At 65.7% G+C, this 15,280-nt stretch overlaps 2 protein-coding genes across 2 annotated transcripts in view; both read left to right on the top strand.

Moving 5' to 3' along the window:
* Positions 1-2,610, top strand: part of CHLNCDRAFT_139436 (hypothetical protein) — a gene marked incomplete at both ends in the record, with an annotated part of 3,933 nt that extends 1,323 nt beyond the window's left edge. The window contains 7 exons of the mRNA XM_005844240.1: positions 113-156; positions 359-505; positions 648-814; positions 1,092-1,351; positions 1,553-1,697; positions 1,904-1,984; positions 2,152-2,610. Of these exons, the coding sequence (XP_005844302.1) occupies positions 113-156; positions 359-505; positions 648-814; positions 1,092-1,351; positions 1,553-1,697; positions 1,904-1,984; positions 2,152-2,610 (1,303 nt within the window). The remainder of the gene's footprint in view (positions 1-112; positions 157-358; positions 506-647; positions 815-1,091; positions 1,352-1,552; positions 1,698-1,903; positions 1,985-2,151) is intronic.
* A 5,598-nt stretch (positions 2,611-8,208) lies between these two features.
* CHLNCDRAFT_54722 (hypothetical protein) lies at positions 8,209-9,987 on the top strand (the record flags this gene model as incomplete). The annotated part of the gene is made up of 4 exons (XM_005844239.1): positions 8,209-8,455; positions 8,738-8,884; positions 9,059-9,309; positions 9,562-9,987. 4 exons carry the CDS (start codon positions 8,209-8,211, stop codon positions 9,985-9,987), a joined length of 1,071 nt encoding a protein of 356 aa, XP_005844301.1.
* Between the last annotated feature and the right edge of the window lie 5,293 nt (positions 9,988-15,280).

Below are 15,280 nucleotides of genomic sequence, written 5' to 3'. Positions count from 1 at the left end.
CAGGTGGTGGAGGAGGAGGAGGGGCGCTGCCCACCACGCCCCGCTCCCCGCTGGGCGCGGCAGCGGCGGCGGCGGCGGCGGCGCAGCTGGGGCCCTCCTGCCTGTTGGCAAGCCCCTCGGCGGCGGCACGCGCGCGGCTGGCGTTTGATGGCAGTGGTGCGCCGCCGGCGCCGCCTGCCTGAGACCACTCCCCGCCGGACCAGCGTGTGCCGCCGCCGCCCGCCTGAGGAGTGGTGTCCCCCCAGGCATCACTCCGCCTCCGTTGCCGTCGCGCCTCTGCTCAACCCTCTGGCACCCGGCCCCCGCCGCCCCACCCACGCCTGCCGCTGCCTCCCCTCCCGCCCGCCCCCGCCTGCAGCCTCCCACCCGGCGCCGCAGCAGCGGCAGCCCGCAGCAGCCACCCCCTCCATCCCTCCCATCCAGCACGCTGCCGTGCTGACAGACAGGCGGCATGTGGTGACCCGGGACGCAGACGGCGGCGTTGCGTGCTGGGACTGGACGGCAGGTGGGGCCGGGGGGCTGGGGGCTGGGATGGGGTGGCTAGGCAGCCTTCACCACGCCTGGCGAACGATCACTTGCTGCCGCCTGCTCCACAAAACACACACACACACACACACCTGCACACACACACACTCTCACACCTGCAGGCCGCGCGGTGCGCGACTTTGGGCGGGCGGATGTGCTGGAGGTGGAGGCGTCCCTGTTCCAGCCCTCCCACTCCGTGTCCGCCTGGTGCGCGGCGGAGGTGAAGCTGGGGAGCCTGGGGGGCTGCATGGAGCCGCCGCAGTGCTTTGGCGCCGAGATCTACGCGCAGGTGGGGCCTGGCAGGGTGGCGAGAGGGAGAGCGTGTGTGTGTGTGTGTGCATGTGTGCGTGTGGAGGGGAGGGGAGGGGAAGGGGTGAAGGGCCTGCCCCTGCAACCCTGCTGAGCATGCGCCAGGCTCTCAGGCCGCAGCCCTGCCGAGGCGTGCCGCCCGCTGGCTCGCCTCCACCCCTGCCTCCCACCGTCCCTGCCGCGGCCAGGAAACCAAGCTTTCCACCATTACGCGCCCCTCCCACCTATCTATTTTTGTTCGCTGCTGCTTAGTGCAGGATTTGGGAGACGAGGAGGCTCCCGTGGACCTGAAGGTCAACTTTGGGGAGCAGATGCTGGTGGCCCTCTTTGCCGGCTGGGCCGAGCGCCAGCGCGGCACGCCGCAGCCCGGCCAGCAGCAGCAGCAGCAGCAGGGAGGTGGCCCCGGCGCTGGCCCCGGCAGCGGAGGGGCTGGGCAGGGGGATGCTGTGGCGGAGGGGGCGACCGGCGGGGAGAGCGGAGCCATGACGGATGCTGACGGTGGCAAGGCGCAGGGCGGGTGAGCCGGGGCGGCCGGCGTGCCAGCAAGGCAGCCAGCTGCACGCGTTGCGGCCAACCTGCCGCCAGTGGCACTCGCCTGTCCTCCACCCTTGCCCCCTCATGTCTGGCCTGCCCGCTCGCCCACCCCGCCACCACGCACACTCGCGCACACCGTTGCACACATACACACGCCGCTCCCCTTTTGCCCACACCCCTGCAGCGGCGGATCCGCCCCCTCCAGCCGCTTCAGCTTCCAGGGGCCCCTGGCTCCCGTGGTGATGGTGAGCGGCGGCGGCGGCGGCGGCGGCTCGGTGCCCTGGCGCTGCGCCATCGACGCCTTCACGGGGCAGGAGGACGTGCCTCAGGTGGCAGGGTGGTGGCGTGCTGGCTGGATGCCGGTACCGCTGGCTGCTGGGCTGCGCTGGGCTGGCTGGCTGGCTGGCTGGTTTGGAGGCGGCGCCGGGCCTGGGGCCTGGGGCGACGCGTTTCAGCCTGTGTTTCGTGGCAGCGGATGTGCCTTCCCTGCCTGCCTGCTGACTGCCTGCTGCCTGCCTGTCTGCGTGTTGTGCAGTGGGTGGCCGACTGCGTGCTGCACGGTCGCTACCCGGTCAGCCGCGAGCTGAAGATGGCCTTCCAGCTGGCGCCGCTGCCGGTGGGTGTGCCTGCTTGCTTCTGGAAGCCAGCTTGGCGAATGCGGCTGGGCGGCATTCTCCCATCCTTTCGGCAGCACAGTCGGCCGGCGAGACACACACACCTCGTCTTCCCACACCTCGCTACCCCCGCCTGCCCCTGCTCTCGCTCGTCCCTCGCCGCCTGCAGGGCTCTCAGCTGCCGTCGCTGCTGCAGAGCAAGCTGAACGCGCCTCGGGTGCTGCGGGTGAACAAGGTTGCCGACTATGTGAGGAGGAAGATGGAGGAGCACGGCATCGCGCTGAGGGAGGAGCCGCTGTTCTGGGACCCCGCCAAAGCGGAGCGCTGGCAGGCGGAGCAGGCTGGCACGGATGGCGGCGGCGGCCTGGGAGCCACTGCACGAGTGCATCAGCTGCAGCCAGTGCAGGCGGCAGCAGTGGGCGGGCCCCGCGGCGGCGGTGCTGGTGGGACCGGTGGCGGCGGCGCCGCCATCATCATCACCTGCGGAGGCCACACCGTGCCTTGGGACTTCAGCCTGGCGGCGGTACGACAGTGGATCTGGCGGCGCTCCGATGACCTGGTACTGCACTATTCTGTGCGGGACCATGGCACCCCGCTCAGGCTGCCCGCCATCCGGCCGCCTTCGTGAGCTTGTGAGCGCGGGGCCTTGGCCGGCGCAGCGCAGGGCATTGTCGCTCCCCGGCTAGGTGCATGTTTCATGCAAGCTTGTGATGAGGTGCTGTGCTACAGATTTCAATTCACTGCATTATGGTCCATCCTCGATCGAGTTGCCCAAGGCGGTCGGCGGCGCCTGCTGCGCTGGTGGGGGCAAGCGGGGCTTGCGGGACGATGCATGCACACTTCCCCCCTTGAAGAATGGCTTGAACCATGTTTTAATTCTGTTGTGGGGTTGTAACACCCATATCGCCTGTTCAGGACAACCAGAGCATACACACGTCCTTGCATGCTGTCTACCAACAGCAGCCACACATTCCACCCGCACGCAGCGCAACCCGCCTGCACCTGTGGGTTTCGATTTTTGCTTTACAGATACCTTAAACTTCCGTTGGGGGCAATGTGGGGCAAAGCGTGTGAGGGTCCAAGGCGCCATTTTGGGCGAGCCCTGCCCTGCCAAAACAGGGCTTCCGGGTCGCAGACGGGGTGATCTTATCCCCCAAACCTCTCACAGCTGCTCTCGCAGCACAGCCCGTACCAGCGTGTTCTTGCCCAGCAGCAGCTGGGCGCCGTCAGTGCCGCCGGCGCCGCCGCTCGCGCCTCGCGCTGGCGCCTGTGGCCGCCAGCACGCCGCGCAGGGTGCGGAGCTGGCGGGAGGTGGAAAGCAGGGCCTTGGTGGCCTGGCGGGCCGAGGTGTCAGACCCCTCCCGCTGCTCCAGCTTGGTCAGATACTTCTGGTCCGCGCTGAGCTTGAGCGCCACTCCCTTCAGCTTGCTCAGCACGTCGGGCTGCAGCGCCAGCGGCTGCGCAGTTGTGAAATGTACTGATTAATCTCCGCTTTGCACTGAGTGCATTTCAATATGGCGGTCACGGGTCGGACTCTGACCCGAGTGAAGTGCACTTTGCATGAGCAAAACGTTAGAAAATGTTGTTCTGTGGCGATGTTCACAAATTTGTCAGAACACGTTTTTTTCCAAAAACAATTTGTGTGGCGCAAAATCAAAATGTGCCACCCACAACTTTGGAAGGGGCTGAAGATAGTGGAATTTGACCCTTGCCTACCAGTGGAGAGCCCACGCAGCGACGGCAGCAGCACGCTTGCTGGGGCCTGCCATACCGCATCGCTTTGGCAGGCAGCGCGAGGCGAACGTGGCTGGAAGGAGGGCCCGCTCCCGCCGCTGCCCATTGAGGAGACTCGACTGAACTGGCACCACCACCACCACCGAGGTTGCCCATGCGGAGCGCACAAGACCTGCCTCCTTAGCTTCTCTTTCCACGCTGGGTACTGCTCTGTTTCCCCCGTGCGTTGCGCTCACAAGTGCAGAAGAGAACAGTTGGTGATGAAAGACAGTGGGCAGTATTGCTGCCCAGTTAGGAAGAAAGAATTTCAGAGGTGAAAGGTGAAAGGATCATCAGGGCAGTGCTGGCGGACATGTAGGAATCATAAGGAACTCTGGCGGAGGTGTGGTGGGTCGTACACAAAAAGAAACACATCCCTCTCAAACATTCTCATCTCACAAACATTTAGCTATAGCGTGCCTTCAAGCTCATCTGGTGGCGGCGGCGTGGGGCTGCGAGCGCAGTGCGCGGAAGGTGGGGAGAGATTCAGCAAACAGCACCAGTTGCGGCATGGGAGCAGGCAGCAGGGCGCGCGCCTGTGGGCATGGCGGTGCGCACCGTGGCCTAGTTGGCGGCAGGCGACAAGGCGCCAACAACTTGCTGTGACGCTCGCCGCACTTGTCACACTGCGGGTAGCTGCAGTGGAGACAGAAGGAGAAGGCGATGGGCAGTCCGTGAGGGCGGACAGAAAGCTCTTGGGCCAGCGCTGGCGCCCAAACTTACTCTTTGAAGAGGTACGAAGGGCGCAGGCGCAAGGCTACATCCACCGCTGCGAAGCCCAAAAGCTGGTGGCCGGCCCCCATGGCCTCCAGCCCAGCCCCCATGGCCTCCAGCCCCAGCCTAAAGGCGGCTATCACTTTGTCGCCGCCTCGGTCGGCGGCCAGGATGAGCTTGTCGCCGCCGCCGCCTCGGTCGGCAGCCAGGACGAGCTTGTCGCCGCCTCGATCAGCCGCCTGGACGACCTTATTGCCATGCAGCACAGCTGCTGCTATCGCACAGGCGCCGCCTAGCCCTACCGCCAGCAGCACGGTGTTCCTGCTGTCCGACATGCCGCAGGCGGCGTAAATAGAAGGAGAAGATGTCGAGCTTTCGAATGGACAGCTCCAGGCTCCACGGAGCCAGATTTCAGAGAGCCCGTCACGACCCACGTGCCTTCCTAGCATCAGCAGGGAGTTCACAAGGTCCACATATGCCCTGGTTCAGCCCCCACAGCCATGAGCAGCATCTGCAGCGAGACACCCCAGCCGCCATGCCTCGGCCGGGCCTCCCCAGCCCCTCGCAGGTGCTCTGTCTCATCCTCCTACATCCTCGAGTCCCTCTGTGATACCACAGCACTCCTGTACCACAACACAGCAGCTATGCCTGTAGCGGCGGCGCGGCAGCGGCGGCGTGCGGCAGCGGCGGCGGCGGCGGCTGGGTGCTCCCATACCCAGGCCAGGCCTCCCCAAACCCTCACACCTGCTCTGATCCACCACCATACATTCCTCTGAGTGCCAATATGATGACACAGCTCTCCTGTACCCCAGCAGGGCACGGCAGCAGCTCCTGCCCCGGCTCGGCGCAAGTAGGGGCAGCAAGCTAGCGCGCTCGCCGGCTTGATCGGCCAACAGCCGCTCCCGCCTGCATGCTAGCTGGCTCCTGCCCACCAACTGACGGCGCCAAGCACTGGCCAAGAGCCTAAGGAGTGTCAGCCTCAAGCTGAACCCTGCTTCCTATCAGCACAGGTGCGGCTGCCGGCCGGCCAGCACAGGGCTGCGCTGTGTGCGCTGTGTGCGCTGCAGCACGCCGCCCTCTCTGGCAGCCTGCCTGCATACATGCCTGCACCAGCCAGGCAACGCCAGCCCGTGTGGCAGTTGATTGACCCAGTGGCATGCCCCTGCCCTTCCCGGACGCAGTGCGCCGCCCGGGGCCCGCCCCCGCTGTCACCACACAACGCAGGTGGTCCTGGCGCTCGAGCGGCTCAGAAGGCAGCAGGGGCAGCCGGCGCGGCCGGCAGGTGCAGCCGCTCCCCTGCTCCTTGCCGTAGCCCGGTGGCGGCGGCGGTGTGGCGCCGTCTAGACCACCACACTCCAGCATCGACCCTGCCTCGTGCTCGCACACCACTCCCAAGCTCCAGCTTTGATCAAGTTAAATGTGGAGTGTGATTTCCATATTTTGTTTCACAGGTACCTTTTACAGGAACCTATCTTTAAACCTAATGTCATCCGTTGGGGGCAATGTGGGGCAAAGCGTGTGAGGGTCCAAGGCGCCATTTTGGGCAAGCCCTGCCCTGCCCAAACTGGACTTCCAGGTTGCAGACGGGGTGGTCTTATCACCCAACCCTCTCACAACTGCTCTCGCACCACCGCCCGCACCAGCGTGTTCTTGCCCAGCAGCAGCGGGGCGTCGCCAGTGCCGCCGTCGCCGCAGCTGCCGCTCGCGCCCTCGGCGCTGGCGCCTGTGGCCGCCAGCACGCCGCGCAGGGTGCGGAGCTGGCGGGAGGTGGAAAGCAGGGCCTTGGTGGCCTGGCGGGCCGAGGTGTCAGACCCCTTCTGCTGCTCCAGCTTGGTCAGATACTTCTGGTCCGCGCTGAGCTTCGGCGCCAGCAGCCGCGCCACCCCCTCCAGCTTGCTCAGCACGTCGGGCTGCCGCGCCAGCGACTGGGCGCAGGCCGCCGCCCTGGGCGCGGGCGGGCACACCAGGCGCTGCCACAGCACCACAACAGACACAGTGCGAGCGCCCAGCTGCACGCTGCCGCCGCCAGGCGCCAGCAACGACACAAGCCGCCCTGTGGCTGCAGGGCGGCCCTCATTGTGGGTGCGGGTGCGGCACAAGCAGAGCGAAAGAGGGCGGACCGTAGGCGGGCACCGCCCTCCATGCACTCGCTGCCGCAGCATGCACGTCCCGTGCATGCGGCACCGTAGCCGCCAGGCTGCATCCACCTGTATTCGCCCTCATTCCGGCTAATGTGACTGCGCAGTTATGACAAGCAGTGCCGACAGGAAAAAGGTAGGGAACAGACAGACAAAAGGGCAGGCACAAGAGTGTGCGGTTTGTGGCCGACAGCAGCGGTGCATGGGCGATCGCAAGGGCTGGCAGGCTAAGGCCGAAATATGTGTATTTGGGGACCAAGCTGTGCAAGCAGAGACCGCCGGTGTTGCATACCGCAACGCGGGTTTGGCAAAAGTGTGATGGCACGGACGGGTGAGGGTGCGGAAGCAGCGAGGTGGGTGGGGGGCACGCGGGGATCAGTTGAGGACGGTTGGGCCAGAGACAGAGACAGAGAGAGAGAGAGTGGGGCCTAGTAAGGGCTACCGGGCTGACAAGCCACAGAGTGATGAGGAGAGGGGGTGAAACCAGATGGGCAGTGCACAGGGGTGGGCGGGGGGTGATAGATGGTCAGGAATGATGGAAAGGTTGGGCACGAGGGGCTCCGCGCAATATTGCTACTAACGTGCGCCGGAGGCGGGGCCTAGCGGAGCGGAAAGGACCGTTGTTTGGGGGGATATCATTGCTGAAGCGCCCCGGGCTCACATGCGGCAGCTGGGCCGTGGCGGCGATCACACCACACACTTGTTGTTGCGCAGCACGTAGCCATACTCGCACGCCTTGCAGGTGCCGTTGGGCCGGTACTCCTCGCACCCCTTGACCTTGCCCTCGTGGCACCGCAGCTGGCTGTCCTGATAGACAGGCAGCCCCGCGGGAGAGTACCTGTCGCAGTTGCCCGCTGTGCACTTGGTGGGGGATGAGCACCAGGAGCAGAGCGCGGGGCTTTTTTTTGCACCGTCTGGAGCGGTTTTTTTTCACGGCTATGTGAGCTCACGCAGTAGCAGAGAGTGCACCAACAGTCGGCGGTCGGGAGTGACAGCCGGTGCCCTGCGGGGTGTGTATGCCAGCGATCGGGCTTGCATGCACGCCAAACAACCCAGGGCACGGACCTCCCACCGCCAGAGGGGGAGAGAGGCTGGTCCAGCCGTGCCCGGCCACTCAGGCCACTGCCCCCTCCAACCCAGCAGCTAGCCCTGCGGGCACTGCTTCCCACGCACCCCAGACCGTGTTTCTCAACACCAGGGGCCAGAATCAGCCCGCCCAGACCCCCACAGGCCGGTCCCCGAGGCCAGCCCACGTGTTGCCACCCCCCAAAGCGCACAGCCGCCTGCACAGCTCTCACTCGGCCACAGAGTGCCCCTCTCCACACCCGGAAACCATCAGTGAAGGCCAGAGCCAGCCTGCGGGCGCCCCCCGAGCAGGGAAGCGACCATCAATGCCCTCCCCCAGGTCCGCCCAGGCCCTCACACTGAACTCTGTGCTCACAGGGAGCACCCCTGCACTAGGCGCGCCAGCCCGGGGCCAGCCAGCTGATGCCCAGGGCGCCGGCCCTACGCCTGCAAGTTCAAAAACTCTTTGCTTTGAAACTCCCTCCCAGCGCATCTCCCACCATCACCCTGCCCACCTCCTGGATGCTCGCAGCAAGATGGTGGACCCCGCGGTGCCATACTCTCTGGTGCTGGCCGACGCGGCCGCCGCCAACCCGCTTGCCGCTGGCGGCAACGGCAGCAGCGCCTGCGAGGGCGCTGCTGACTTCGTGATGGCCGACAACCCAGCCTATGAACGCGGCTCTGCCCGCCGCGGCGACGAGAACATGCCGCAGGCTGTTACGGCTGGGGTCAAGCGCTCCATGGGCGGTCGCTCGCCCGGGGCAACTCCGGAGACGAGGAAGAGTGAGCATGCCGCCCCGCCGCATCACCCGCCCTGGCGCAGCAACCAGCATGCACCCCGCCCAGGCCAGCGGCGCGCCTTGCCAGCACTGCATCGCTGGGTGCTGCTGCTCCTCATGCTTTCGGTGATGGCTAGCGCAACCCTGCCCGGCCCGGGCCTGCCATGCTCCCACAGGCATGCCGCCTGCGCTTGGACTGCGCATTCTGGCAGAACCTCCCCCGCCTCCCAATCCCAGGGCACCCTGTCTGACCCCACGCCCCCCACTTGCTCCTTGCTACCTGCAGCGAGCAAGGCGCACCGCCGCGAGGCGGCAGCCAAGGCTGCCGCCAAGGCCGCCGCCAAGGAAGCGGACCTCGCCGCTGCCAACGAGGCGACGATGCTGGAGCTCTCCCGCCTGCGCCCGGCGCGTGCTGCCAAGGCTGCACAGAGCGGTGAGCCGCCAACTTATTTGCCCAGCCGACCGGCAGCAGCCCCGCTTTGCTGCGAGATGCACCAACAGCCCACCCCCCCATGCCAGCTGATTAGGGCCGCCGCACCATCCAGCCAGCCCACCAATACATCCCCAACCCCCGCCACCGCCGGCACCCCCCACTGCCGCTGTGCAGCCCCGCAGAAGCCCATGCTGCCTACCGTGGGCTTGACCATGGGCATCAAACTGCGCGGCCGCGGGTTCCACAAGGCACCCGCGGGGAAGCACTGCACCATGGCGGGGCAGGGCGTGCCTGTGAAGAACTCCGACATCCACAACGGGGTGCTGGGCATCAAGAACGCCAACGGCACCCCGCTAATGTTCGAGGGGCTCTACAACCGGGGCCCCTCGGGCGAGCTGATCCTCAAGGAGGCCGCCAACACCCAGGTGACTGGGAGCGGAGCAGCCCATAGCCCCGCCCACCACCTCTGCCCTTGCTCAATGAGCGGCGCCTGCCATGTCTGCCCCTCCCGCCCAGCACGCCAGCCACCCTGCCCCCGCCAGGAAACGCTGCCAGCCGCCCCTGCAGCCGATCAGCACCCTGATTCCCACCACATGCAAACCCTCACCCAGCCCCACGTCACTCATCACACCCTGCCCCCGCCCTTGCCCGCGCACTCGCCCCCTGCCTCCCTACAGTTCCTTGGCCGTCTGGCCAACAAGCTGGGGACGGCCCCAGAGGCGCTCGCCGAGCAGCTCTCGGTGGAGGTGCATGGCATCGCCGGCAACCCCTCCATGGCCGGCACCCGCGCCGTGGTGTACATCAAGGACCCCGCCCTGCTGTCCACCGTGCCCTTTGTCAAGGTCGAGTGCCTTCCCAGCCCCCAGGCGGGCGTGGCAGCACGCACCCCTAGCTGTAGGTGTCCCATGCGACGCCACCACGCGCGCCGTCAGGCGACCCCCATCGCCGGCGCTAGCACGTTGCGCCTCCCATGCTCGTGTTCTACCACCGCCCTTATAAAGCGCATGAAGCTCCTGCTAAGTGGGGATGTGGAGGAGAACCCAGGGCCACCGCCCCGGCAACAACAACGAGTAGCTTGCTTGTGTGGGCTTAAAGTCTGGTAAAGCAAGAACTAGCTTGCAACATAGACTCCCCGCCGAAACGGGACGGGAACCGGGCGAAAGCAGAGAAAGCAATAAAACAGGGGTGGAGCAAGGCGACATGCAACGCAAGCAGCTGACAGGGCACGCATCGAAACGTGTGTATGACTGGCAAAGTGGCATGGCGCATTGGGGAGAAACGCAACGGTACGGGAGCATGGGCTGGCCAAACGGCAGTGCGGAACGCTAGGTCACTAGAAAAGCAGGGAAAGGCGCACTATGTATGCAATGAGGGCAGCCCCGGCTCGGGGCCGTTGAGAAAGCAGTGGGCGGGAGGGGGGAGGCCCCGGTGTGGGCGGGCCCCATCGAGGGGGGATGGGGCGCGCAAGCGGCCAGATGGGGCGGGGCGCGGGCGGCAGTGGAGTCCTGCGGCTGGGTGGGATATAGGGCAATGAGCGTTGAGCAGTGTGCGATGAGCAATGAGCAATGAGCAGTGAGCAGCCCCTCCCTAAACAAAGTGAAGCGCAGGACGGGGTCCGGTGGATGGGAGGCAAGGAAACGCGGGGGGTTGCCACGTGCGCTACCGCCGCCGCCGCAGGCAGCACCCCTGCGACGGCGGCGGCAGCAAGCCGTGGACCGAAACTCCGTGCCGCCGAGTCCCGTGGCTGTGGCCGTGGGCTTCTGGCAGGAAACTACGGCCGCAGCTCGGCAGCACGGGGGCGTCGCAGCGTGCCGCCGCCGCCGCGCTGCCCCCCGGGCACGGCGGCGGCGGCAGCAAGCTTGGGCCCAAACGCCGTGCCGCCGAGTCCCGTGGCTGCGACCGTAGACCGTGGGCCGGAAACTGCGGCCGCAGCTCGGCGGCACGTGGTTCTGGTCAAATCGCCAAGCGTGCAGCAGCGCCGAACCACGCTTCCCGGCCTCGGCGCATGCCTTCAGGGGCCCCCTATCGCTGGGCACACCCCTCCAACACCGAACATGCGCCCGGGGGGGAGGGCGGCCCGGGCTGCCCAGGCCAAAGTGGGCCGCCCTCGAGCAAGAGGCGGCCGGGCTGTGTGCTGAATGAATGAATGAATGAATGCAAGTAGAGATGAAGCACACCGAGGGGGATGGTAACTGCCACTTGCGCTCACTGCTGATCTCGGTGCTGGGCAGCGAAGAGAGTGGCTGGGTGGCGTTGCGTCTGCGGTGTCTGCTCCACTTCCTGGTCAACTCTGCCCGCTATCATCAGGCAGAGTCAGGCCCAGGGGTGGCGAGCACTGACTACGGCGCGTCAGTGTTTACCCCCCTGACGAAACCAGCAAGCTCCTTGAGCGGACTGGCGAGTGCAATCGCGGCCTCGGTGCTACAATGCCCGATCCTACTTTTCAACCAGGGACACAAAATGATCCCCCACCGGGAGCTTGAGAGCGGCTACATCCCACCTCTCTTTGTCCGGGAAGGGGGCTATGCATCCAAACTCCCCATCATACAGATGTGGGCATACTGCGGCGGTGGGGCACCTGTGGAGACGACGCCTTGGCGCCCCAACCACTTCGAGGCGGGGTTCCTACCGACGGCAGCCCATTACAGTGCCCTGCTCTCGGTGACCGAGCAGCATGACCTACACCTGCAAGGTTACTATGAGCAGGGCGCAGGGAGGGATCCCGGCTGGGCGTGGGATACACAGACCCGCTACGAACTGCACCAACTACCAAACGAGTCCCCCGAGCGGCACCTAATTGAAGAGGTCCTTACCTCTGTCCAAAACATTCTCGCGCCCCGCCCAGCCATGGCCAGGCGTGGCCGCCAAGGGGCAAGCGGCGGCCCGGGCCCGAAACCAAGCCCAGCACCCTTTCCACCACCGCCAGGCAAGGCAGCTCAGCCCATCGGCACCATGGGTGATGGACCACCACCACGCCTCGCCCAGCGGCATCAGACACGGCTGAGCGTGGCGGCAGCCCAGGCCATCAACATTGACAGGGGAACTGGATCCCAACAGAGCCCTGCGCCGCCCACCGGCAAGAGTCTCAAGCGCAAGTGCATTGACGCCAGCGAGGGCAGGAGGAAAATCGCAAAGAAGAGCACTCAACAAGACACCAGCCGGATGCGCAAAAAGAAGGGGGAGACGCCACCCAGCCCTAGCGGGTCGCCCGGGCGACGATGCACACACACAGCCATGCACCAGCAAAGCGACCGAGGAACACGGCAGACCAGCATCCAGGAAGCGATGGGCAAGGCAGCCCAACGGGCACAAGCGGGCCTGCCACTGCTTGCCCACCACCAACGCCAGGCGCGGCTGTCCCGTGCATCCCTGCCCAACCGAGGCAAAACACGACACGCTGCCACGACAGGCGATCGCGAGACACTCATGGCAGAACTAGCCGACCCTGGTGTAGCTGCCCCACTCAGTGCCAGCGAGAGCGCAACACAGGCAGCACCACCCGGGCTGGACCCCGAGGCCTGCGCACCGGCACCAGGGCCGGTGGGAGAATTTAAGGTGGCCACCTTCAACTGCATGGGCGGCACCACCGCAGAAGGGGCGATAGAGGCACTGGTGCAACGCGATCCAGATGCGCTCGTGCTGACCGAGCTCAAAATCAACAGCAGACAACAGCGTAAAAACGTGTACCGCAAGCTGTTGCACCGTGGATACAAAATTACCATGAGCGTATTGCCTGGTGGTAGCCTGCTCAGCCACGCGGGCCAGCCCGGCCGCGGCAAGGCAGGCGTCCTGGTGGCAATGGCCAAGAGGCACACGACACACAACAGCTTGGCACCGCAGACAGTCCCGGCGCAACTGCAAGGGTACCTCAGCCATGTGAGGCTGACGCCGCCGGCAGGCAGGCCGCTTGACATTATTGGGGTCTACCTCCCCAGCGATGCCGACGAGCAACACACGCGCCGGGCAGCTGGGACCTACATCTTGGAAATCAGCAGGGCGTGTGCACAACAAGGCCGCACGCTAGTGCTGGCCGGCGATTGGAACGCCACCCTGCGGAATGCTGACAGGTCAACTGGTAGCCAACACCATGTGGACACGGCACACAGAGAATTGGCGGCCACCTGCCAATTGGCACCAGCAGGCGGCATCCCCACCGACCCTACCGAACCCAGAGAGCCCACCTACTGCCAGCATGTCGTGGGTGGACAGGCAGTGCGTAGCACAATCGATGACGTACTCATTTGCTTGCCCACTCTGCCCGATGAGGTAACAAAATGGGCCCCAGCACCGTGGCAAATCCCTGCAGCAGGGGGAAACAGCGACCACGAGCCGTACGAAGTGCGCCTACCGTGCTCTGCCCTGGGATACGTACGCCCACCCCCGCAGACACATGTCCCGTTCCGCAGCAGAACGGTGTTCCAGCAGCCAATGAGCATAGCTGAGTTGACGGGCTACAGGGACGCCTTTGAGGCAGCTGCGCACCGGGGCATATCATGTTTCGCGCGCACTGCCACAGACTGGGCTGGGCGGCTAGAACAGGCACATGCAATGACGATGGCAACGACCAACGTACCTGAAGACTACGCCGCTACCCTTGCTTGTGTGGGCTTAAAGTCTGGTAAAGCAAGAACTAGCTTGCAACATAGACTCCCCGCCGAAACGGGACGGGAACCGGGCGAAAGCAGAGAAAGCAATAAAACAGGGGTGGAGCAAGGCGACATGCAACGCAAGCAGCTGACAGGGCACGCATCGAAACGTGTGTATGACTGGCAAAGTGGCATGGCGCATTGGGGAGAAACGCAACGGTACGGGAGCATGGGCTGGCCAAACGGCAGTGCGGAACGCTAGGTCACTAGAAAAGCAGGGAAAGGCGCACTATGTATGCAATGAGGGCAGCCCCGGCTCGGGGCCGTTGAGAAAGCAGTGGGCGGGAGGGGGGAGGCCCCGGTGTGGGCGGGCCCCATCGAGGGGGGATGGGGCGCGCAAGCGGCCAGATGGGGCGGGGCGCGGGCGGCAGTGGAGTCCTGCGGCTGGGTGGGATATAGGGCAATGAGCGTTGAGCAGTGTGCGATGAGCAATGAGCAATGAGCAGTGAGCAGCCCCTCCCTAAACAAAGTGAAGCGCAGGACGGGGTCCGGTGGATGGGAGGCAAGGAAACGCGGGGGGTTGCCACGTGCGCTACCGCCGCCGCCGCAGGCAGCACCCCTGCGGCGGCGGCAGCGGCAGCAAGCCGTGGACCCAAACGCCGTGCCGCCGCCGCCGCAGGCAGCACCCCTGCGACGGCGGCGGCAGCAAGCCGTGGACCGAAACTCCGTGCCGCCGAGTCCCGTGGCTGTGGCCGTGGGCTTCTGGCAGGAAACTACGGCCGCAGCTCGGCAGCACGGGGGCGTCGCAGCGTGCCGCCGCCGCCGCCGCGCTGCCCCCCCGGGCACGGCGGCGGCGGCAGCAAGCTTGGGCCCAAACGCCGTGCCGCCGAGTCCCGTGGCTGCGACCGTAGACCGTGGGCCGGAAACTGCGGCCGCAGCTCGGCGGCACGTGGTTCTGGTCAAATCGCCAAGCGTGCAGCAGCGCCGAACCACGCTTCCCGGCCTCGGCGCATGCCTTCAGGGGCCCCCTATCGCTGGGCACACCCCTCCAACACCGAACATGCGCCCGGGGGGGAGGGCGGCCCGGGCTGCCCAGGCCAAAGTGGGCCGCCCTCGAGCAAGAGGCGGCCGGGCTGTGTGCTGAATGAATGAATGAATTCCCTTCAGGCCAAGGCCCTACACTTGGGGGTCCCACCCACGGCCGTGGAGGAATTGGCCAATCAGCTACACGATCTCCTAGCACAAGCTCTTGATACTGCCCGTCAGAGCTGTGCTACTCGCACCACCACTGACCGCCACTACCTTAGGAGGCAGGCCAGCAAAAAATTACGGCAATTGCTTGTGCTTGCTTGCTTGTGTGGGCTTGCTTGTGCTTGTGTGGGCTTAAAGTCTGGTAAAGCAAGAACTAGCTTGCAACATAGACTCCCCGCCGAAACGGGACGGGAACCGGGCAATTAGACAAACTCACATGCTTGTACAAGGTGGGTCGGCGCCGACTACATGCGCAACCCGATATATGGCATTGCGCCCAAGCAGTGCTTGCAGCCCTGCAAGCTGAGATGGAGGCCGAGCTCGGACCCGTAGAGAACACCGCAGAGGGGCCGGCCCGAGGACACGGAGGAAAAGGGATGTTGTGCAACGCTACCGCACAAGATGTGGAAGAGGCCATGCGCACCCTGAGGGAGCAACTGCTAACACCACCAACGGCAACGCATCCAACCCCAGCGGGCGAACCCAACGCCGAGAGCGCAGGGCACTCGCAAACTGCCCCGGCCACCTCCATGCCCACCACACCCATGAGCTCAGTTAT

The sequence above is a fragment of the Chlorella variabilis genome (genome assembly GCF_000147415.1).
Source record: "Chlorella variabilis unplaced genomic scaffold CHLNCscaffold_24, whole genome shotgun sequence".
NCBI lineage: Eukaryota > Viridiplantae > Chlorophyta > Trebouxiophyceae > Chlorellales > Chlorellaceae > Chlorella > Chlorella variabilis.
This window is presented reverse-complemented; position numbering and strand designations above follow the sequence as displayed.